General features: G+C 31.4%; 1 protein-coding gene across 1 annotated transcript in view; it reads left to right on the top strand.

Annotated features, from left to right (window-relative positions):
- The window catches only part of DHX36 (ATP-dependent DNA/RNA helicase dhx36), a 58073-nt gene extending 35489 nt beyond the window's left edge, over positions 1-22584 (top strand). The window contains exons 12-19 of the mRNA XM_051218197.1: positions 1186-1725; positions 2935-3012; positions 7013-7112; positions 10606-10681; positions 12260-12410; positions 17137-17214; positions 19168-19242; positions 21638-22584. Of these exons, the coding sequence (XP_051074038.1) occupies positions 1186-1725; positions 2935-3012; positions 7013-7112; positions 10606-10681; positions 12260-12410; positions 17137-17214; positions 19168-19242; positions 21638-21829 (1290 nt within the window). The 3' untranslated portion in view covers positions 21830-22584. The remainder of the gene's footprint in view (positions 1-1185; positions 1726-2934; positions 3013-7012; positions 7113-10605; positions 10682-12259; positions 12411-17136; positions 17215-19167; positions 19243-21637) is intronic.
- Positions 22585-25517: the final 2933 nt, after the last annotated feature.

The raw sequence follows: 25517 nt of genomic DNA, 5'->3' as shown, positions 1-25517 counted from the left end.
TACATAAAAGAATATCAAACACAAGTATATGTCAACTTTATATAAGTAGACTGCAGTGAACACACGTTCATTTATGAATATATTTATTCGATTTCACTAGTGTACAATTAATAGTGGACTAGTTGAAAAATAGCAACTTGAAAGAAAAAAACACCGACGACATTGATATTATATTCAATCAATCAATAAACTTGTTGCTATTACTATGTATTTATTTTATTATTGTTTCTCAAATTATTTATCCTCATTTTTTTCACGGAGTTACACTGTCAATCAGGAACTCAACGACTTTTTCTGTTTTGTTTAGGATTGTATACATTACTTAAAATAATGCATAGCTTGTTTTTAAGCGTCTGTTTGATAATTTTAGAGAGATATTTACGGATGGTTGATCACCGAGTGGTGGTCAATATCATGGCTGTTTAGTCCTTTTAGTGCTGATCGACTTCTGTCCATCCCTTTGAAATGTGTTCACTAATTTAAGTAACTAAACATCGAGTGCACTAAAGTGATATGTTATTCAGTTCCCGTTTGTCGATAAGAAACCTTGAAACTGGGTTTTGTTCTGGTTAGTATTCATCAGCAATGTTTACCTATAGTCTTGGGGGGCACAAACGATCCTTGTGGGATCTGAACCTCCATCCGCTTTACGAATACCAGTTAACAAGAAACCTTGATGCAGAGTTTCTTGTCAGCCACCTATAACCACCCAGTATTTTCCCATGTATTATTAAACATATGGATTGTATTGAATGGGTACCAAATTTTTGTTGTTAGATTAATGAATTTGCACCATTTGTAATTACAATTAGATTACAAGTGATATTCCTTAAAAAAGGAGTTGTTACTCCCATTGTTAATATGAAATGATCATTGCTACCGAAAATAATAGCTTAGGATCTGTCCTAATAATCTATCGTATTGAATAAACATGCTCTATGAGAATATGATGAAGTTAAAAAGAAAGTAAATAAATGATAATAAATCATAACGTCAAATAAACATGGTTTAGATTGTTTGGAGATTTACTTGTACCATTATCATAAATGGAAATTAATGTATGCTGTAATTCAATTAGTTATTTGGACTAGTTGTAAATATATTTAATTTTATTATGTTTACAATTGAATTCATTTGTTTTGTACGTTCGCCTAATTACTTTTTGTGTGTATGTTTTTTGTTTAGTTGCTAGGCCTTGGTCGTGTAAAGTCTTTCTTAATCAATTGTCTTGATTCTCCTTCTGAAGATGCTATCTCAAAAACTTTAATATTTCTTAGACAAATTCAAGCTCTGAAATTAATCAAATCGGAAACATCGAATTTCAATACATCTCATTCAATAAAATCTCATGAAAAAAGTCATAAAGTCAATCGAAAGTCTCTTCGAGAATTTTCAGAAGCTGTTAAAAAGGATGTAAATGCTTTTGGTGTAGATTCTTTGGATCCTAATTGTATCCATTTAGATTCAACAGATGAAGATGACGATGAGTTAACTCCTCTTGGTGTACACTTAGCCAATTTTCCACTGGATCCACAATGTGCTAAACTCTTAATTTTCGGTGCATTATTTGGTTGTTTAGAACCAATTTTAGCTGTCGCTTCGTGCTTAACATTTCGTGATCCATTTGAAGTACCTTTAGAAAAACAACAAGAGGCTGACCGATGCCGAATAGAATTGTCTCAGAATTCTCTAAGCGACCATTGGGTATTTGCTACAGTTATTCAAGTAAGGTACTATCTTTTTAAAAAAATTCCTTTGATAGCCAAAGTATGAATTTTTTACCAGATCATAAATTTACAGACGTTAGTTCCATAACTATTTATTTCTAGAATTTCCACTAATTGTGTATATTTTGTACAAATACAGATTTTCTTGACGAGCAAGAATATTTGACGATGCATACCAATAAATACGAAACTTTATTCCATATCCTTTACCGAATAATTTTGTATACAGTTATATATAATACAGCTTGTATTTAGCTTCAGTTGTCTATTTCAGAAAAGCAAGAGAGTATTCGACCAGAGAGTATAGTGTCCGTTTTTTTGATAGTTTGACCTAATTCTAAACAATGAATCTTTCAAATAGTGTTAGTTCATAATCCCTTGTGCTTAAACATATTAACACATATATTCTTGTCTTTTAAAAATAATCATAAATTCCTTCTGCTTCTTTTTAATTATGATACCTAAGTCACTTTTGAACACTGAATTGCTTCTCTAACATTAGGGAATAACTTTCAAACCTATATATCATGTCTTCACACCGCCGACTCTCAAAATGAACACACATTTTCTGGAGGTTTTACATGAACTCGTGGATTATTACCAGCATAGACGAAAACCATATATTAGATAGCCTCTTGGTTTCATGTAAATTGTCTGTCGAAAATGATGTGATAGGCTCACCGAGTCATATATTCTGGTATTCAAATTTTACTAGTTGAATTCTAAATTTTGAAGTTCAGTTAAGCCACGATACATTTCAATAAGCTTCTGAAAGTTCGTTTACTAAAGTTATTTTCACTATTTCTGGGTCAAAGTTAGTATATTGAAGTTCAAACAGTAGATGAAGCTAGGTGTAAATCGATAAATCCGTGATCGTAAAGCGAATGAGTAAACAACTGACAGCTCGTTATCATTGCAATGAAAATGTCCTATTCACTGAATAATATCTTTTGTGTCGTTAAGTTCTCATCATTTGTTTACAACCTGCAATATTTAGAAATCCAAATTAGAAAGTAGAATGGAAATAAATCTGATTGGACGTTGTTGTGAGCATACAGCTGAACAATATAGCAAAAATGTAATATCTAAAGTAATGTAAAAATTATGTTTAGATGGTATGAAATGTTTTAAAAACTATTCTGTAGTTAAATACTTACAAAGTATTTATATTCATTAATTTCACTTTATTTGCATAAAAAATTCCTAGAGTTATCAAGGACTTAATTCACAAATGGAACGTCATCAATTTTGTCGAAGATATTTTCTTAATGAACGTACTATAAGGGTAATTTAATCAATTCTCTATCACTAACTTTGAAAAATCTTGTTTTTTATTCAAATTAGTTCATTAGAATATATTTTGAATCTCTGTGCTTTTTTTAAAGCTCAGTTTAGAACACAGCAAAAAAATCTCATTTAGTGCCGTTTGAAATGTTAAACAACCAAATACCAATAAGAACAGACGACCTAAGTGTTATAACTTGTGACCGCCAATTAGAGAGCAGTGACTTATCAATCGGATCAAAGACGCGCAAAACACGTGCGAGCAGTCTAGACTTTTGATTGGCCCTTCTTTCCACCTAGCCCAGCCAGTTAAGTCCAGAACACCAATCTTAGCCTCTGAGATATGAGTCATTATATTTCAATCATACTGAGTTTATATACCAATCAAACAAACCACAACGTACCAATAAAATATGAAACAACATTTGTACAAGAATTAGCCAGATGTGGCTGTGAATGAGGAAGGCAGTGACTAATAGACAGAGCATAATTCAAGAATGGTAAAACGTATAATAATGGTTCATAAATCAAAATAAAGTTTATAATAAGCGGAATATGAATAGTTTAGTTATTTAACAATTATACGATAAAAATATACGTTTAGTATTGGTCCATAAAAGGATACCAAAGTTACCATTCATTTTATTTATCGGGACCTAACACTAAGAAAAAAGTGCATCATTTTGAATAAACAAGTGATTGCAAATGAGTCATCTATGTTTATGAGTTGAAATGGAAATCAACGACATTATTGAATGAAAAGCATAAAGTAACCGAGTTTAAAGGCAGCTGAATGGTGAATGTTTCTGGTTCTATCCAATCAATTTTGACCTATACCGCCTAAAAACTCAAACCTTATCCAAACAGTCTTTGATATCGTGAGATAGTTTCATATCTTGTTTTAAACTCTCACAGTTATTTCAGTCTTGACTATACTGATCGGTGTGGTGTTTCAGAGTAGGCGGTTATCTAAGCATGGATCACAAATAGCACAAACACCCAAGTGCTTGACGTTTGACTTCCTTTACATAGTGATATAACCATACTACTTTTTTATTCTTTTGACCATAAACAAACAACCCTCCGGAGACTTTAACAATCAAATGCCGTCAAACTTAACACTTTTTTATACAACTGAAAGACATATTTTGCGAATTTGTATTGTAACAGATCAAACTACTTCCCTCCATACTCACTTATGATTGGTGAACGATATTTCCACACTATATTTGATTTATTCATAACTACTGCATATAATCCGGATAAGTAAATTCTTTGCATTTAGTTTGCTTCAGAAACGAATATGGTTTTAAATCTGTTAATTCGTACTGGGTTTATATGTCAGTAAATATATTATCATATGATAAAATCTTGACTTCATTTCAAGACATCATCATCGGTCGATTGTACGTATGTTATAGCTAATATTTGGAACGAAGTACATCATAATTGACCAGGTAGAAATGGTGGCATATGTATTGCAAATTTTTTTAGAATCATGCGCTACATTGAGTGACTAAAGTGCATTGTACATTTCAATATATATATATATATATATATATATATATATATATATATATATATATATATATATATATATATATATATATATATATATATATATATATATATATATATGACCAGTCTACATCAGTTTTATGCTTCCGTTGTACATTTGATAGCCCAATGTGTTGCATCGTCACTACCAACCTATAAATCATTCTACCCATTCAATAATATTTTGCAAATATAGCTGTTGACGTCACACTAAACCCATTCTACTATTTTCGGATTCGGTTGATAAATCTTTTGAGCACATAAAACCAACATCATAAACTGGTTACTCTATATTCAATGAATATGTACTGATCAATGATTTAAGCACTTCATTTCCATTGAAACATCAAAATGAAAATATAGTTTTGAAATCCACTTTTCATTTCTCCTTTCTTTCATAAAAACAACCTAAGAATTGGTATAACTTATGTAATTCACTACAAATCTTAGTTATCTGTATGACTGAATACACACATTAGGTAAAAAATTATCAAAGCTTAAAACTTTGTTTTGTTGTGGAATAATTTTACTTAATTGTTCAAATGCTAATTAGTATTTACTTTTTTTGTTATCTCACATTTTGATCATTCCTTAACTTCTTGCACAATTATAGTGATGGTAACTAACTGAGTAATTAATTTGTACAAATTTCTTTCCAATAAATTCAAATAATCAACTCCAATGATCTCAAATTTGCCTACCTCTTTAATTTTAAAGTACGACATTAAGGATCAAATTTGTCAGTGTCGTATTCCTTAGGCTAGATTATGTAATTGCAAGCCATCTATTGTCATTCTAGACAACATTATCAAAATTTAATTCATTCAGATGTGAGCTTCTCAGTTTCTCTACAAGCATCAAATTAGTTAGTTCTCATGACCTTATTTATGAATGGTTATTTTCATCTCTCTCTTCTTTTGTTGATATTTGATCATTTGATTGATTGACCTTGTTTGTATGGGTGGCTAATTTGGACTTAGTCCAACGTGATTATTGATTGTGGATTGATCTGAATTCAAAGTTCTATGACATTTTTAGAATCCTGACGTTTTCTTAGTCGGACATTCAATAATATCTATATAGTCGCGTTAACAGATTTAGCTAACTTGTAAATATTGGAATGAATAAACATCAAAATAACAGTAATCATAATTATACCTTGTGTTGTAGAAGGATGAATATAATCGCATTGCTTTATTGACTGAATAATTAGCTGGTAATTAACTTTTAGAAATAGTTCCCAGTTATTTCGTATTCAATTAGTACTGGTAAATTGTTTGCATATACATTTAATGGAATTTTCAGTCTAAAAATGTCATGACACGTAGACGTATTAGAATTATTACTGAAGTTGGATTTTGAAAATAATTTTATAAAATGAACTATAAATAAAACATTTTTGTTAACAAGTAAGATTTTCACATGTCATAAAATGGATATATATATATATAATTTGTGTTTCATTGCTTCTTCTAGTTCGTAAAAGTCATTTAGAAGTATTATTCTCGAAGAGCTCATATTGTTGTGTTTGTGATTTTTTACTTATATACCTAATAAATGGCTAGTATTCCCATTCAAGTTACAGTCCGGTATCTATTATTTCAAATGCTAATATTTTCTATTTTATTGCTAAATTATGATAACTAATTTCAGAATCTAATCATTTTAGTCTTATGAACTTATCTCCATATTTTTTTTAAAAAAAAGATTTCTTGCAATTAGTTTTTTACCCAAACATAAATTGTAGCCATTATTTTTTTATTTATTAGTAGTGATCGATTGAACTCAAAAAATAATATTTTTTTCGTACATTCAGGTCATTTATTTTGAACTAAAACTGACTTGATAATGAGATATTGATACTCTGTGATCTAAGGGATACAAAGTATATAAAATTTAATCTTTTCACTAACACATTACACTTTTTATGATTTTTATCAAGCAGGGCATTGTTTAATTGGTTTATTGATTAGAGGTTTGCTTTTTTTGGAATAATCTAAAACCAGCTGTTCAAAATATAATACCATTCGATGTGTAAAAGGCAACACTGATTCCATCACATTGTAAAAATAATTGAGATTTTCGTCTATATACAAATATATATGAGCTGTGAAACTAATTAATTTTTTATCTACCTTTTTATTTCCATAAAATTCAATGATATTCAATCAAATAGAAACGACTCACATTCTTTCCTAATGAATTGATTTTATGCTTATTAGTCTGTAAAAATTATTGATGTTCTCATGCTATTTTTCATGATATACTTCATGTGATCTCACTTCATAAATACATATATATGTGTATTTAATTTTTTTTTTGTTTGTTTGTTGATAAATGCAAATTACATTTCTGTCATTGTTTTTACTTATACATTCTCACCGATCAATGAAGTATCTTCGTGTATTTTTGTTTTCACATTTATTATTCTAACTTTTTCATAGGATATTATTCGACTTATGAATGACTATGCACAATTGTTATATGAACGAAGGTATATTGCTACTCCGAAACCTAATGATTCGAATGCAAACTGTAATCAATGTAAGTTGCTTTTCCTTTCAAAAAATTTTTTACTGTACTTAGAGAGCATTTCAAACGAATTGTTAATTGTTATATTAGCATACTGACTCAAGCGCTCTATGGTCTTTCACCGTGACAAAGAACTAAGAATATTGGATTCTATTACGTATTTGTGTGTTTGTAAGAGTGGAATGGTATGAGTGGTCATTGTTTTTTTACTATTTCACAATCCATTTATAACAAATAATGATAATCCGATCTATTTTAATACATAATTCCATATTACGAAATTCATCAATGAAATTTAATCCATATTGTTTGATATATGCATATTTTTATGTACTGCATTCTTACTAAATGAAATATTTGTTTTTTTTTTATTACCTAATAAATTATTATACATAAGACTTATTTTAAATCACACCATATTATGTTAATCAAAGTACAAAAAGTGATCCATATTGTCTCTCTCAAATACATTTTCAAAATCTATACGTCATCTATAATTTCGTTTTTTTTTCTAAATTTTAACTAATTAGTTTTTCTCATATTTGAAGAGCATTTGTTGATGGAAAATAGTCATTGAAAGTTTACTTTAATGTTGTATGAAAGTGTTCACTCGATGTTAGTAGCAGTATCTAATTTATATAAGTTAAATTATTCTTTCGAATCACAATTATCTTTGATAGTAATTATTATGAATTTGAAATAATCAAGAATATTCCCGGCTCAGTTGGTTACTTTTGGTGTTTTTTAGTTTTCTGGGCTACCAGGACTCAGTAGCTAAGTGGATAACGCAATAGCGTTTGAAGCGAACAGTACTCTGTCCGAGTCTTGAAGTGAAAATCAGCTCTGGGATGTAGGTACATCCAGTTGAAAAGTCTAAAATAGGACGAAACCTGCATTGTGAATCCCATTGCTAGCCACCATGCATCTTTGCGCACAAGTTACTTACTTACAAATAAACTTTATATCAAAGATTTTCATCCTACTATACAATTTTATGTCTCCGAAAACTAATCAATATTATGATGTGCTGAAAAAATTCAAACCATTTTTTTATCTGTCCTAATAAAAAAAGGTTTTAGAGTTTCTATTTTCTTGTCAAATTCTTACTTTTCTTCACTGAAAATCGGTAAATCATGTAATGGCCTCGTTGTCTGTTTAAATTTGTAAATTGCTGATTTGTTGTTTTAGAAGGCTATAAATGAACTCTGCATACTAAACAGTTATATCTTCCTTTGACTTTTGTATAAGACAAAATCCCTATCGCAATCAAATCGTCTTTCCTTTTCTCATATATTTGAGCTTTTCTAGCAAATACAATTAAACCATGTTGATTGTATAACAGTGACATCGATTAGACGCCCATAATTCGTAGTATCTAAGTGTTTACTTAACGGAGCGTAACTCCTCAAACCACAAACTATTTTGGCATTGACTATAAAGGATCGAAATTATCCTGTTTTTGATATTCTTAGTTGAATTATGACCAGTCTTTATTGATAGATGAGCATCCATTCATCCTATAAATGTTTTTGACAAAATGGTTATATCAATGCACTCTGCACAGAATGAGTCAAAATGTTAATTACTCGATAATTAAAATCCTTTCTAATAACTATAAATTTCATACCTGTTGTAAAAGTGAGTGGCTATCTGGACTCAATAACTCAGGGGATGATGCGTTCATCTTTTAGAGAAATAGACACTGTGTGCGAATCCATGCGTTGATGTCTACAATAAAATGCAATTATATGTGGCTATGAAGTCCCAACTAGGGCGTAATGAGCGTCCTGGCTTTCTCTGTTGTCCATAACCCATCAGTTCTATGGAAATCTATTACTAATCGTTTCTATTTCTTAATCTTCATTTGATTAACTTTAGTATCATACCGTACCTTATTGTGTGGTGGTGATGATAATTAATCAATCTCCTATTACTCACTTTTTTGTGTGTCGAAATCTGTAAAAAAAAATTAAGAACCAAATTACACTAGACAAACATATTTTTGTTCGTTAATCATCTCTGCTCACCCTAGATCCCTGTAATACATCATATGTATTCAATTTCGTGGAATACGGAATGGAGTTTTTTTATCAAATATTAAATGTTTTTAAACTCGTTCCGCCTGTCCAGATAACTAGTACAACGGTGGCTGTTTACATAATGAAAATATGTAATATTCTTGCATTGTATACCTTAGATTCTTATAACTTCAATAGATGGATAATCAAATATGTCTGAAAATACTTTAAAAGTGTAAATAGAATTCACAATATGGACAATTGTTGAGTGAATAATGTCCTCCAATTTCAATGTTCTCTCAAATATTTTGGCCACCTCTTTTTTTAATGTATACAAATATTGCAATTGGCCTACCCATTCTTAACTACTATAAATTAAGTTACTACGAATGCCAATTGTATTAAATCATCTACAATAAATTATTGTGATATTAAATACTAGAATACAGTTCTAGGCACATTTCCCTTTTTATCTAAGCTTTGAAAAGAAGATTGAAAGATAAATGTATTTGGATTCAAACACCTTATGTATGATAAATGAAAAATTAGTTATAGCAGCTGAACTGGTAGAAAATTTTAATGATTTAATACATGATATTGACTGTTAAAAACATTTTAAAAGTATTTTTTTGAATAATTACAATTTTAATTTATGCTAAAGAGATATTTATTTCAGTATTGCATAATGATTTTTGAGAATTCTTTGTTGTGACATAATTTAGATTATGGAACTAGGTTATTTTTCGATTATTATTATTATTATTATTATTATTATTATTATTATTATTATTATTATTATTATTATTATTATTATTATTATTATTATTACAGATTGTTTTCATATCATGTTTAAATGATTTGTGTCCATTAACTGATAATTTTTTGACCTAAATTTTTGTCTAATCTTTCATTTCATGCCAACATGTTTGTTGTAATCGATAAAAGAAACAAAAACATGATTTTCAATAAAATTGAAGTAATATATGAAACATGTTTAAAGTATCATCAATTTACTAGAGTTGTTACAGAGGGATTGTGTATCATTTCGTGTGGAATTGCCATATAATGAGCAAAATGTAGGCCTGACATTCAGATCTTTATTGATTAAGGAGTGAGTGGCCTACAAACTAAATTCAATTACTTATGACATTGTATCATAATGATATTTTGTATATAAGTGCGCCATTTGATTACAGAAAATGCATATTCTCCAAGTTAGTGGTCTTGTTCTTGATTTTAAACTATCCAAAGACTTAAGTCAAATATTCCATCTACAACAGCCATCGTTCGGCATGTTCTTCTTGTGTTTACTTTTAATTGCTGTTGCAAAATATTTGACTCGTCAAGTGAAACTAATCACAGTAGTAATATATCATAGTTAAACATAATTGTTTTCCAAATGGTACGTAGTAACATCTTTCCTCTTGTTTTTTAAATTACTATTTATGCGTTACATAACTATCTTTGTTTCCTTTTTGATGAAACAGGGAATATCAATCTTTTCCGAGCAATAATGTGTGCAGCATTATATCCAAATATTGTAAAAGTGGATCCAAGATTTACGTAAGTTTTACTGTTATTCTCATTATTATGTCAGTCCTCTTAATAACAGTCTCAAATTATTGTAACGAATTCACTATGTTGAACGATAGAAATTAGTAAAGTTGTCAGTTTCATTTGAATAGAACAGTCAAAAGTTAAATTCATTCGAACTACAATTAACATTTAATGAAAAGAAATCCTTAATCCAATACCATTGTTTCCTACTTTGCTTTATACATTCATCATTAGTCTTCAAGTTAATCCAAAGTAATAATTATCTGAAATTTTCAACTAATTGACGTACTGACTTCTTTTTAAATTTATCTTTTTGTTCGTTAATTAGAGTGTAAAATAATTTTCTTTTGCATAGTTTAATTCTTAGTAAAAGATAATAGAAAGTAGTATTCAGTTGTTTGTAACTATGATCTATATCTTTAAGTTATGTAAGATTAATTGACTTGTACACTTATTTATCGACTTATTTTTAAGATTATATTGTATAATAAATGACCAGTATTATGACACCGAGTAATATTTAATCAAACAACTTTCAACTATTGTATCACATGGTTAAATCTTTCTATCTATCGGGACTTCCAGACTCACTTTTGTATATAATCATTCTTTCATTGTTGTCTTTGTTGATTATATCATACATTTTTCTTAAACTTTAATGGTTTTCTGAACACTAGTTTAAATTAATCAATAGTTTTTGTAATAAAATTATAATCCTATAAATATTAATTTATTTCGTCCTTTTGTTATGTACTTCTTCGACATATCCAACTTGCCGTTTACTGTTAAGAAACGTCCTGTTAATCTCCAAACTCATAGATTAGTTATTTAAGTAGTAACGGAGCCCTTTAATCGTAGAAATATAATGTTATTGATCTGTGTTTTATTTACTATCCTGACTAATGTCTTTTCTGCATGTACTACCAAAAATAATCTCAGTAAATTTGTGTTTCTGTTAATACACAATTGGTATTTGCGAGTTTGGGTTGAAAGTTCTAGATAAATAAGATGAATTAATCAATTATCGGAATTCGTAGAATTGTCGCCTTGATACACAGTTTCAGTAGGAATAGTGGAGCGTGGAAACAGTACAATGAATTCACTATTTGTTGCTAAACTATTCAATGATTAACTAGTGTTTTGATGTGTAACTTATTCTTCAGCTTCCCTAACATTGAAGTCAGTCAGTCAATTAAAACGTAGGACCAGGCACATTGAAAGTTGACAGTGGAAGATTTTGCACCTTATCTTAATATATATCCACATTTTATCATACTCAACACTTTAAACAAGTTTACTTCATCTTTCCAATTGTCTTTTTGATAAATTTATCCCTTCTGTTGTTTTTTTTATCGCATTTTTTTAAAACTAGAGACATGGTTTGCACAATATCTCGTTACGTTGTTATTGTTGTACTACTTTTTAGATATTCCACATTTAATGTTTACTTCCATTCCATAATTAATTAGAAATGTATAAAATAATTATGTCTACAATTCAATGTCTTTTTCATTATTGAAATGTTTTTTAATCGTCGTAATTTAAAGGTTGTATTAATATTTTTATTTATTTGTAATAATTTAGTAAAGAAGGCAAACCTAAAGTACCAGTTATTATGGCTTGTCCATCTGAGGGTAGAGCAAATATTCATCCATCGTCAGTAAATAGTAAAATTCAACCAACTGAGCCTATATGGATGGTTTATTTTACAAAAACTAAGCTTGAATCAGGATCTGTAAGTTTAACCTTTTCTTTAAAAAAAAACTGCGTGATTTAATTAGTTGTATTGACTGATACTTTTCTCTGCAATCATACCATATACATGATTCAAGCTATACAATCAGATATCATTTTGACAACTATTTCGTAATTTTTATAATCGATAACATTATATAATTATTATTGTGGATGGTAAATTGTAGGCTACCTTTCATCTTTTTAAAAATATCCTTTCGGAAAGCAGTAATTCATAGATTACTAAATGAATATATTTTTTGTTATCGCATATGCTATTTCAATTTGCATTAGTAATGTCTTAAGCTGAAATCATCTCTCATAACAATTATTATAATATATAATACTTACATTTAAGTCACTGACATTTTCAGCGTCATTTGACCTGTGACGTAATCTGTTTGACTTGGTGACTAAAATACTTGACTTTTAGTCATTGTTTTATAAACTTAACGTACTTTTGTTTTAATTCGCTTTTGGTAATCTGAAAGTGTCACATACCCTCACAACTAAATTTTGATTCAAGAATCCATAGATGAATTTGTACTTAGTTACTGATTTGTATGAATTTAAAATTAAAGCGTCAAGAATCAACGGATTAAGATCATTACATTTAGTGTTTATAAGCTGTTTCCGTAAAGTTTCTAAAAAGTTCTTTTCCCAGTCAGTCTATGATAAATCGGGAGAGATTAATGAGCAGTAAAATTTTATTTGACTCGTTTCTTGTAGAAAGGTTAGTATTTGACTTTACATGAGTTAAACTTAATTATTTGAATGGGTTTTACCTGCTGGAAACAGTGAGTTTTTAAATACTCTTATTTTCAATTATCACACAATATATTTTGATATTTCGTAGTACTTCAGTGCTGTATAAAGCATATGTCTTAATTATTTTGTCTAGTTTATAATCTGTTTTTGAAACGTGATACCTAGAAAATTGTCTTAACAACTCCAATAGGCAGAAACTTATTAGTTTCTGTCACTTTTGCTATACATGTAAGCGTTTCGGTAAGAACAATTAAATGCTAACCTTTAAATTCAGTTTCATAAGGATGGTCATTCTGTCTGTTACACCGAAAATTAACCCAATTCAACAATCACATACTAGGTTGTGAATCGCATCTGATTTACGAAGGCTTATGGAATATGTTTGAATTTATCATCCATTGCCTGATAACTCCGAGTTCTAACTGGTTACTACATATTATTTCATGTAGTAATTTTCAAAAAATACAATCACGATGTATTTTGGATATCCCAATGAGCACAAATTAGAATTCCTAACCTTTCGCGACTGCTTCAGAGAGTGGGCAAATAAATAACTGCACTAAATTAGCACACTTTTGAGTCATCTAGCCTAAAGAATGAAACTTCATCCACCTGAGCCACAAACCTTTTCCACCCCAAATCAGCACAAAAGAATTTTCATGGCTCTAAATCTATTTAGAAGAGCTACCAAGATCATTAACTCAGAAGGTAAATTAATGGGACAAAATACCATACTAAACATCTTACGATTTAACGATTTTCCTAAGAATCCTATTAAAAACGTATGAAAATAAACGATTTATCTTTAAATAACAATGCAAATGAAATATCATGTGTTGGTACGGTAGTTTTACCCTACCACCATGGTACGACGGAAGAATTTCAATGTATCGTCCATAAAACAACTAACACTTTTCGAAATCCTATGATTCAAATAAAGGAAGAGATCTCTTTTACTTTACACAAAACTGCGTCTACAAATTGTATCGACTGTGATGTTTTATATATTAGGAAGTATTCTCTTGAAATCCTGACTCCAGCCAAAAAACATCTAAGCTAACTAAAAATACTTAGTTATCGTGTACAATTTGATAAGCTTCGAATAAAATCAGCAATAGCAGTGGTTGTCATCTTCAGTGACCATAAAATAAATACAAAAGACACCGAAATAATTCAAAAAAGCTTTTCCAACGATATAGGTAGGTGAGTAGCTCTTGATGGAAAAAGGGCGTGATGATCATCCAACTTGGACCGTTTGTCCAAACAACTACACTTAATTTTATTAATTTCTGACTCTTTTAATACACACATACATAAATTTCACATTGTTCACACCCACCAGCGTATACACAAATATACACTGTAATGTCCCTCACACACCTTGACCGGATAACAAAACATCGATATAATCAAACCTATTTTATTTTGATTAGAATTGACATTCTATCCTGGTTCCGTTTACTATTTAAACCTGTATTAATTTAATTCAGTTATTGATTTACTTTCTCGAGAAACGACTTAAACTAAATAGTTGTGAGACGTTAGAAATTCTTATTTCTACTCATTAGGATACCACGTATAAATCATGATTTTTATTAATAACATTCTATCAAATGCTCAATTTATTTAAAATTATGAAGTCAAATTTTGGTGTTAAAAAGGTCGTGTAAAATGGAAATGAAATAATTATGTTAATTAACTAGAAGCCAACTTGTTATGCTCAAATAACTGATTATGATTAAACTACTATTGTGATCCTAATTTAAACGTAGCTTTTTAGTTAATAGATATTGTCACGTACACAAGTTTATACGTATAACTTTCATTTTATTGCTACTGTGTAATAGACTATTTTTGCTTCATTATCTTAATCTTATTTCCTTTGTAGTTAGCTATGAGGTTTAAATCCTTAAATGTTATTTCCTAAATAACTTAAACAATTTTTAATACTAAATAAAATTAAGTTATTTATGCAAAACATTCTAACTATTATTTGCTAAATTTTATTAAAGTTTGTATCTAAATTGACCGCCACCAGATAAACATAGTAGACAAACCCAACTATCATATTGTAATGAACGAGAACAATGGCGCGGACAACCAAATGTATTTCAACACAACATTACAGAATATGGTGGTAAAATCTGAGAACCATACAGTAATACTTCATTTGCAAAATATCCATCAGTTTTCTCAGACTTTGTTGTTCCTTCGTTTCCATACCACTCACTCTCTGTTCTCGTTTCCTCTTCAATTTTCTCAACCTCCTACTGCCGTGCATTCCACTTTCGATTGTTGATATATACTACTTATATCTGTCGACGTCAGTAGCACACACCACAACATAACTTTACTTTGCACGGCATTGCTTGGTTTTTGTCGACTATAATCAGAGTAATGAAATAAGCAAAGCGATTTCCGGTGAAAAAAAGTGTAATAGAAAATGTAAACAGTGATTGAGGAGGTTCTATATGTTTATAGTTTGATCGGAACTACTGACAAACGGGGACTAATGTTGTCCAAGACATCAGTTGTCTTATGTCTAATAATACCTATTACACACTTCTTTGAGTAAACTTCCAAATACTTAACACCAGAAATTGTACTTTTTAGCGCTTGATTCTTGCTCGCTGTTTTAATCACTGAATAATTGAATGTTCTCCTAGGGGCTAGAAACAAGTTTATTTAAAACAGTTCAATAATATATCTAGATCTCATACTTCAAATAACATCCAAAACCTATTTTATTTCATTTGTATTTTTCCATTACTTATCAACTAGAAGAAGTTATTTATATATTTCTTCAAGAATGAGAAAATGATGCTTGCATGTCTAAAATTAACTTTTCCATTCTATCATAAATTTTATTTAGTCAGGTTCTAAAGTAGTCTAATCTTCATTATATATTTAGATCAATTAATTTAGGGCGTGACCGATGCTGAAATCATGTATACTTTTGTTTCATTATATTACGGATATGTAATCAATTTATGCAAGGTGTTAAATTCAGTATTAAGAGTTTTTCAACGAAACCATCTTCGTTTTCATGTGAGCATCGTATCTAATTGGTTATTAACTACAAAACTTGGCACTTAATCTCATTTAATATTTTATGCTTTAGCTTACAGTGGTTCTTTTCATATTTCTTCAATCTCATTACATTTATTCGGATCGCTATCCCACCATAATGATGTATATCTAATTTTACTGCCGTAAATATGTAAACTTTACAACAATTTTGATTTTGGATTATTGTAAGTTGTAATTAGCTGATGAGAACCTAATGGAATAAAATGAATTCATGTTATTCTACTCAATTCATTGTTTTTTTTCTCTCTTCAATGAAATTTAAATGAACATTGTAATGAAGAAGAGACACTTCTACCATTTCACATGTCATTAGACAGTTAAACACTAATCAAACTTAAAACAATCCACAAAAATACATCCGTTTTATCCTTATCAGCACTATTTTGATTTATTTTGAACTGTGTAATCTAGAGGTTAAAACTATCGAGTTTTTTGTAAGCAAAACTCATACCTTAGTATTCAGTGATTCTCAATTACCACTTCATACTTGATTGTGTTTAAATTTCTACTTACTTCTTCTTTACGGTAAGTGGTGGCTTGGTGATATATACAGCACTATTGTGTGTACGTTCTGAGTAAATGATGATTTTCATACAGCATTAATTTCCATACTCTATGACAGAAAAATAGATCACATTGCAATTAATGTCATCACTAATATTGTTTGCCTAGAATATAATCAAATGATTTTTCTTTGAATTAATTAGTCTATAGTCATCACCCTATCATCCCAACTAAACGTAGATATAAAAATCGCTGAGCATTTTTGAATTATTGCTTTTCTCTGTAACGATGATAATAATAATAAATAATAGAAAATAAAGTAATAACTACTTTTAATCTTTTGATTTTATTGATTTGTTTTCCAGTATCCATCCATATTCGACTCAACTGTCATATCACTGAGACCTTTGTTATTTTTCAGCGGTAATATAGAAATATCAAAGGTTAGTGTTTTATATACTGTTAAGCATACCATTACTATCATTATTTGAGGTGAACTAATTATTTATTTCTTAATTATAACTATGAAAAATCTAAATTTTCCAGCATAATACATTACTTTTAAATTACAACAGAAATTCTGTTATATTTTTCTTTGTAAATAACAGATTGTTAGATTATGTAGAAGCTGAAAATGTGTAATGATGAATTTTTAAAGTAGTTTTATCTAAACTATACTAAATTTAGAAGATAAAATTAATAACGCTTAAATTAGACGATTTGCAAAAGATTATTTGAAATCACAATTTAATAGTCTACAAATGTTTCTTTCTTGTTTTGTTTCGCATTTATTCATAAATATCAACCTTTTATTAAAAATTACTAATAATTATTACCAGTTTTATATGTCAGGCTTTAGTTGAAAAATCAAATCTCTAAGACTAAGATTCATGGTATGTTAATCCATACGTTGTTGTAAATAATCCTTAGAATATCTCAAGAGTTTTGAAAAGTCTACAAATTGAAACTTTTCACACTGACTTACAATATTCAAATAACGTGCTACACACAGAACATTCCCATTTTCTAGTTTCATTGTCCTCGAATTATGTTAGTTATGAGTACCACTAAGATACGCAAAACGTAGTGTGTTGGAAATTTGCTCCATTTGTCCAAACACTATCCTATTCAAGTATGAATCAGCTATATATTTTTCAGTGTTTTATGCTCAAATTCTTACTCCCGAATACTGTTATAAACGTTGCAGATTAACCTGTGTTGTTTTTGGCTTTCACTCAACAGAAATCGAACCTGTCCTCAAGACAGTTATACATTTTATCGCTTGCTGTAATCAAGAAATTCAATATAAAACATATGAAACAGAGTATTGATCTGCTTATGTAGCTGGTTGAACTGTCTAATTTAGCTTTGATTGTTTGACTGACGTTTATGTACTACTGACCGAGTTATGGGATCCAACTGTTGACCACCAGTTGCTTCGACTGTCGAGAGTTCTCTATAACTAATTCGGTACTCTACTAAGTACACTTCATAATGATAGCATCCGAGTCAGGCTTTTAGGTTCGGATTTGAATCAGATTAATGACTGATTTTATCAATTAACAAAGCATACAAATATATATTTTGCATCTCATATTGTTTTAAAGGATTTTGTATTCGTATTTCTCTCATATTTGTGGTAAACATCTCAAAATAGTTAGTGGATCTTTTCATATTTCATTTAATCTGTATGGTTTGTGACTAACAGATTGCAGTTATCATACTTTAGAAGCATATCTACAATACTTTACTGTTAATGAAAATAAAATAATAAATACATTTTCTTCTTTGGCGCAAGTGATGATTATTTCAGTTATGATGTATGGTACTCGTCCATGCAAGAAAGTACTTATAAGGATTTCGTTGCCGGTTTACTGGAATAGAAATCTAAATCTTTACTTGGCATGATACTTTTGAAATGATGAATTATTTTATATTACACGATCAAAATATATGGACAAGAATAACTGAATGTAAGCTCTATGATTTTTGATAAAAAAAAAGAAAAGTCATATCTCCTTAGAACCTTATCATTCAAATAACAACACGGATGTTTGGTCGTAGCATTGAGTAATGCAATTTTAGATCTATCCTTGTTTTGAGTTATGAATATTCTTTGCTAATGAATTCTAGCATGTACTGTGACCAAATCTGAATATTTCTATCAGATACCGCTAACGATTCAGTATCAAATGCAATATCCGGTTATTTAGCTCACTAACAACATTTTAAAGTTAACTGGTGAAACTGTTAGCACTAAGTAGGCATAGTCTGTTATACGAATAATCACTTTTTAGTGTCAGAACCTATTATTTTTCCTTGTTTGACAATGCATAAAATTATTTTATGTAGTATGCGTCAGCAAAAGGTAATAAAATGTTCCTCTACTTTTATAGAATGATACAAGTCTTTTCACCATTGATCAATGGATTAAATTCAGCGGGGAGTTAAAAGTAGTCAATTTATTGAAAGTTAGTTGCAAATTGATTGAAACTATCCTTTCCTATTGACTGATTTTTTAATTAATGTGTATTTACATACATTAATTTTACATATAAACCCTCCAGTTCATGTAAAGTAAGGTTCACTGTTACGTAAAGTTACACTTTACTGTGTCAACAGTGATCCAATCACTCTTGAGCGCAACACAATATGTCATTTCATACTTTTCGGTGACTGATTAATTTGATAAATTATACATTCTAGGAACCTATTATTTCTCAGGTCTTTTGAATAAATACTAATGCTATTTCTATGCTTAGTGTTTGATTAATATCCTTGGATATTTTTCAAAACTAGCATTGTGACTAAAACAGAATACAAAAACAACTATGGTTGCAATAATAATTCATGTACTCTGTCATACACCCACAATGCACTGTCAGCAAGTAAAAGTGTAAACTTTCCAATTTAATCTGGAAATCAGGCTATTTTATCTTCATAGAAATGAATTCATACTAGGAAATGATAAAAGCACTGTAGCATAATTTCTGACTATGGTTCAACTTGTCATTTTGTAGGGAGTAAGTTTTTGTAATACGTGTGGTGTTACCGTACGGGAGACAGCTCAGTGATGACATCCCAAACTGTGAAGCTGAGTGACGCGGGTTCAAATCCCCCGAAGCACATCATTTTCCCATCAATTACTGGTGTACGTTGCTGATAAATACTAATCAACAAGAAACCTACATCCAGAGTTGCTTGCTGCCGATCCTCAACCATACAAAAGGATTTTCTAGTATAACATTTTTAATTAATGACTACCTAATGAAGATATGCTTTAAAATGAATGAGATGAAATATATTTTTTTAAATGCAGTAGAAGAATATAGATCACACATTTTTTAGTGAAATATCATTGTTATTGTATTCTAGTATACTTATATATGAAAAAGTTTATTGATAATTGTACTATATAGCATAGTGAGAAGAAAAATTATCGGTATTTCCTAAGAGTCCTGTCTGGAAAATATTGAACTTTGTTTCTGAAATACGCTTTCCGTTTATTTATCCTGAAAAGAAGTCTGAAGATTTAACTAAATATCCAATATGTTTTGATATCTGTAAAGTAGTATCTATTCTTTAATCAAAATAATAGTGCTCACTAGCGATTAATTTCAAGAAGTTTTAATGAAAAGTTGTGTCTGGGCGATTTAAATCTTGTTGGGAGTGAGATAGATATCGCCATTAGTACTCCCAGTAAACATAAGCGTTTGACTGAAAACGTAAGAAAATAAATTTAAGTTGCCTTACATAACTTTGTCAAAGTCCATGGATCAAACACTAGACTACACTGGTTGAAATCAGTTTAGGAGCATGTGTTTTCTCATGATGTAAATATACTTTGAGCTTTAAAAATCTCGATTCGCTGATGTGATTATTCCTTTTTTAATGAATTTCTACCCTCTTAGTTTTCTAGTTTTAAAACCACATTCCAAGTCGATTTTTATCGGTGCTTCATATACTGCGTGCATTGGCACAAAGTTAGGTCTACCTACCTACCTTAGCTACTGACCATAGTTGTGATTCCTATCCTTTTTGGATGTTCTATTATAATATTAATGTGTATGACATTTTTTACAACTGTAGATCGAAGCAAAATATCTCTAGAGTTAGAAGTCGCTGAAGTAATTGGTTTTCATGATCCAGTCATATTTTTATTAACAGAATATTACCTACTGTTTTTTTTTAACATATCGACGACCAAAACTCTCTATTGAGATTCGTTTTCACATATATCAACCAATGCTGTACCAAATTAATGTCAACATTCCTAATCAGTCAACTTCGTGTTGGTTGAAGTCTTTCGGTCGGATTCCTGAATGGTTCAGCAACTAGTACATATTTTTTGGTGTTGCGTTGTTTGGAATCAAGGAAACATGTTCTGTTTTCTTAGCAAACATTGAACAACATAAACGCACTAAAGAGAATGAAGACTTTTCAGCAAAGGAGAGTTTCTTTATGGCAATATCATTCTCTTAGACTGTGTAATTGTATTTATAGGTAATTGGTTACATTTAGTAGCCTGTAGTAAAACATAAGAGTTATGAAATTATCCATAGTCAAATTTACTCAACTATCGAATGTAAAAGTCTACAAAACCGATGTGGTTTTACATCACTTAATAAAATCAAAGATTATCAAACCATTTCAAGCATCGAATGTGATAATCTATAAGTTGATGTTATTTCAAAGTAATTAAAGTCATCAAAAGTTTGCAAGTATTGATAAACAAACACATATAACCTCACAATATTATTTCAGTTCCTAATGGATACTCTCTCTTATAGGAAGCAGATGACAATTCTTTATCGATTATTTTTTAGTCGCATTTTTTATATGCATTCATTTCGAAATTTCTTTTAGGATTTACGGAAATGCATGGATGGACTGTTGGAACAGAAGTTTAAAAGTCCTAGCGTGGTTAACTGGGATAGAACAAATAAGGAAGGACGACTCCTTCAAACTATTGTGGATCTATTAACAAGTGAACCCCCGCCAGCTGTTCAACTTGAGAAATTAAACTTAAAAACATTCTCCCTAGGCATCCATAAATAGTTATTCGCACCACTGATAACCCTGTAGATATATGTTTTAACAATTCTGTTTGTTAATGACTTAAAATAAATCTTGTCTATCAAGAAAAGTAACTTTTCGATCCGTTAATTTGTGCATTGTGGGTTCGATTACTTAACATTGAACAGGCTTATGTATTTTTGCACAGAGAACTAATATTGATACCCTATGTACAGAAAACTTCCAAAATCAAACAAGTTATCATCGCGTGCAAGAGAAAAGTTGTTTATTTATGACCCGTGTAAATTCTTCTACAGTCGTAAATCCAAAAATCTACCACATGAATCAAATCACTGTATGTTAAGAAGCGGAAAGGAAAGGGTTCTTATAGTCAGTAAGTAAATGAACAAGAGTAGCATCCATTAACACAGTATTCAGTTAAAAAAAATTCGCTCAAGAAATATTTTACTAGAATAGTAAACTTTCAAATTTCATACTAATCGTCTTCTATCTTCAGTGTTGTGGTGATACGAATGGTATCTGTGTTTATTGGCCCAATGTGTTGAAAGTGATCATAGGTGTAAAGTCGGTCTGATAATCTGCCATTCCCAGAATACACATACGTCTTCGGGTAAATCAATGGCCTGAAATATCGTCGCATACATGAGGCTCTGTCATATTGTGACGACCCTAACCTATCTGATAATCTAGAACAACATATATAAGCGAACAATATTGTTTTCGATTAGATCCTCATCAGGCTTTACTCTAATATACAGTAATATTTATATGCATATACGAAATTATTAAACCAATCAAGGTAGTTTATAAGTCAATGATAACAATGAAAACTATCACATAATAAGTGAAACGTGAAAAGTACAAATTGATGGTGTGACAACAGGTGCATTAGTTTTGATAAGAATAATAAAGGCTCAAATCAATGTTACATAATCGGAAATAGGTCAATGATTAGAAAAATATAGACAGTGAGATAACAATAATAAGATGACTTAATAAGAAATTTTCAGATAATTGGACCATGAAACGTATAGTTGAAAGAAAATAAAGTGGTAGGAGGGGGTGAAGAAAAATAATAGACGAAGAGAAAGTCGGAAAAAGAATAAATAAATTCACTAATAAGGGCTAGACAAGCACGACATTGATCACCACCCACCCAGTGATCAATCAATTGTGATTACATCTCAGTCCTACAGGAGGTTAGTCACGGCTCGGATAGCTCAGTGGTAACGTCTCTGACTGTGAAGCTGGGTGGCACGAGGTCGAGTCCGCCAGGGAGCACCAGTTCCCTCAATATTACAGGTACACCTTGCTGACGAGTGCCAAGTAGAACGAAACCCGGGTCCAGGGTTTCCTGTTGACTACCTCCAACTACCATCTAAATAAATTCACTTATTATCAGAAGGGGTTTGTGGAGATTTTAGAAATTTTCATAGATTGAAATCATGAATCAGTTGAAGCTAGACCACCATGGAAAACCTGGGAGCCCTGGACGGCGGTTTCGTCCTAGTATGGGACTCTCAAGCAGTGTGCATCCACGATCCCACACCCCACGGGATTCGAACCCAGGACCTACTGGCTTCGCGCGCGAGCACTTAACGATTGGGCCACTGAGCCGGTATCCAGTGGTGTTAATGTCTAACTTCAACCAATCCACGAAGTTGCGCCACCATATACCATTGTCTTCAGTGAGCTGATATCTCACAACAGACCTGGTTGAACTCCACTGGTAACGGCTTCCCACAAGAACTCCAAGAGTATCTCTTGAAGTCAGTCACTAGTGAGCAGATGATTATTATCAGAAGGGGTCTAATGGTTAAGTGCTCGCGTGCGAAGCTAGTAGGTCCCGGGTTCGAATCCCGTGAGGTGCGGGACCGTGGACGCGCCCTGCTGAGGAGTCCCCTACTAAAACGAAACGGCCGTCCAGCGCTTCCAGGTTTTCCATGGTGGTCTAGCTTCAACTGACTCATGATTTCAATCTGTGAAAAATTCATTTATTACTTAAGGCCAAGGGAGAGATAAGGGTGTTACAAATTTCTTCTGAACCCAAAGACTTGGCTTGTTGGCTCGGATCCCTATAGCTTCTGCTATGTGTAAGAGACGAGATCGAACACCATAAGGAAAACTAGTGGGAATACGATAAATAACTTTGAACGACTTGTTTCTGTCAACTATATGACCGCTATCGATCAAGTGTGATAGAACCGAGCTGCGTATTGTTTTGACGTAACCTTTTCCTAACCACGAAGGGAGGTGTTCACCAACTCGTTGGTTCAGTTGCCTGGTAGTGCGCCCAATATAGCTTTCTCCACAGGAACAGCTGAATTCGTAGGCAGAGGTTGGTAGCATTAACCGTTCTCTTTACTGCTCTAGTCAATCTATCCCGTAATACATCGCTAGCTAAATCAGTGGATATCCACTGGGTTTCCTGAAGAAACACTTACGGGTACAAAACAAGAAAATAGTGACTCTGACGGCTAATAAGAAACCGCTTTTCTTGAAGCTGCAATTCAATGGTGATTTAGCTAGCGATGTATTACGGGATAGATTGACTAGAGCAGTAAAGAGAACGGTTAATGCTGCCAACCTCTGCCTATCGTATTCGACCCGATCGATGGTGATTCCGCAATTGAAGGATAAGTTACCTGGTTATGCGACTTCTATGTGTATCTACGAATTCAGTTGTTCCTGTGGAGAAAGCTATATTGGGCGCACTGCCAGGCAACTGAACGAACTAGTAGCACTAAACAACAATGCCAGGATGTTTGCGATGCACTTCTCCCCCTCTAAATGCAAGTTGTTGCTCCAGGACTGGCCTGCGTTAACACCTGAACTAAGGATTGAGAGGGAAGTAGTCGAACACGTTGACAACTTCACTTATCTTGGAAGTCTAATCAGCCCAAATGGGTTGGTGTCTGACGAAATATCAGCACAGATTCGAAAAGCCAATCTGGATTTTGTCGACTTACGTCACCTATTGCGAGGGCCAGATATCCGTCTATCAATTAAGAGGCGAGTATACTGCGCGGAAGTCCGTTCTGTTTTTACGGCTGCGAAACGTGGCCATTAAGAGTTGAAGATATTCACAAGCTACTAGTATTTGACCACAGATGCCTTATAAATATTGCTGGGATCACCGGGTAAGTGTTAGTGAAGTTAGACGCAGGGTACTAGGGAATGATGGTAAATCAGTTGATGAGGTTGTGAATCTTCATCGACTGAAATGGTTGGACCACCTGTTGCGTATGCCTGAATACCGATTACCACGACACGCTGTAAGAAAATTAAGAGCGGCCAAACCAAAGCGTGTCATCAGTGCTTGAAGTCACTAACTTCTAGTCTGAACCATGTTGGTAGATGCAGATCACTTGGTTGGGGTCTGCGTGACTGTCGTAACCAATGGTTGGAGACTGTTGGTGACATGGCTCAGAATCGATCACAATGGCGTCGGTGTATACACTCTTTGTCTTCCCTTAAATTAAATTAAATTCGCTTCATATCTTTCTTTCTACAAACTAATTCTTTCTTCCTGTACTATATCCTTATATGCAATCTTTCTTTTTATGTATTACTATCATTGAAGTAACTAATTCTATGAATCTGGTGTTCATCTTGTTGTGCTAATGAAGTGTCGCAACTTGGACCGATGCTTATATGTGCCTCGTTCTACGTTGTAGCTGACTGACTGAGTTATGTGCGTCGGCTCAAA

This window comes from Schistosoma haematobium, chromosome 1 (assembly GCF_000699445.3).
Source record: "Schistosoma haematobium chromosome 1, whole genome shotgun sequence".
NCBI classification, from domain to species: domain Eukaryota; kingdom Metazoa; phylum Platyhelminthes; class Trematoda; order Strigeidida; family Schistosomatidae; genus Schistosoma; species Schistosoma haematobium.
This window is presented reverse-complemented; position numbering and strand designations above follow the sequence as displayed.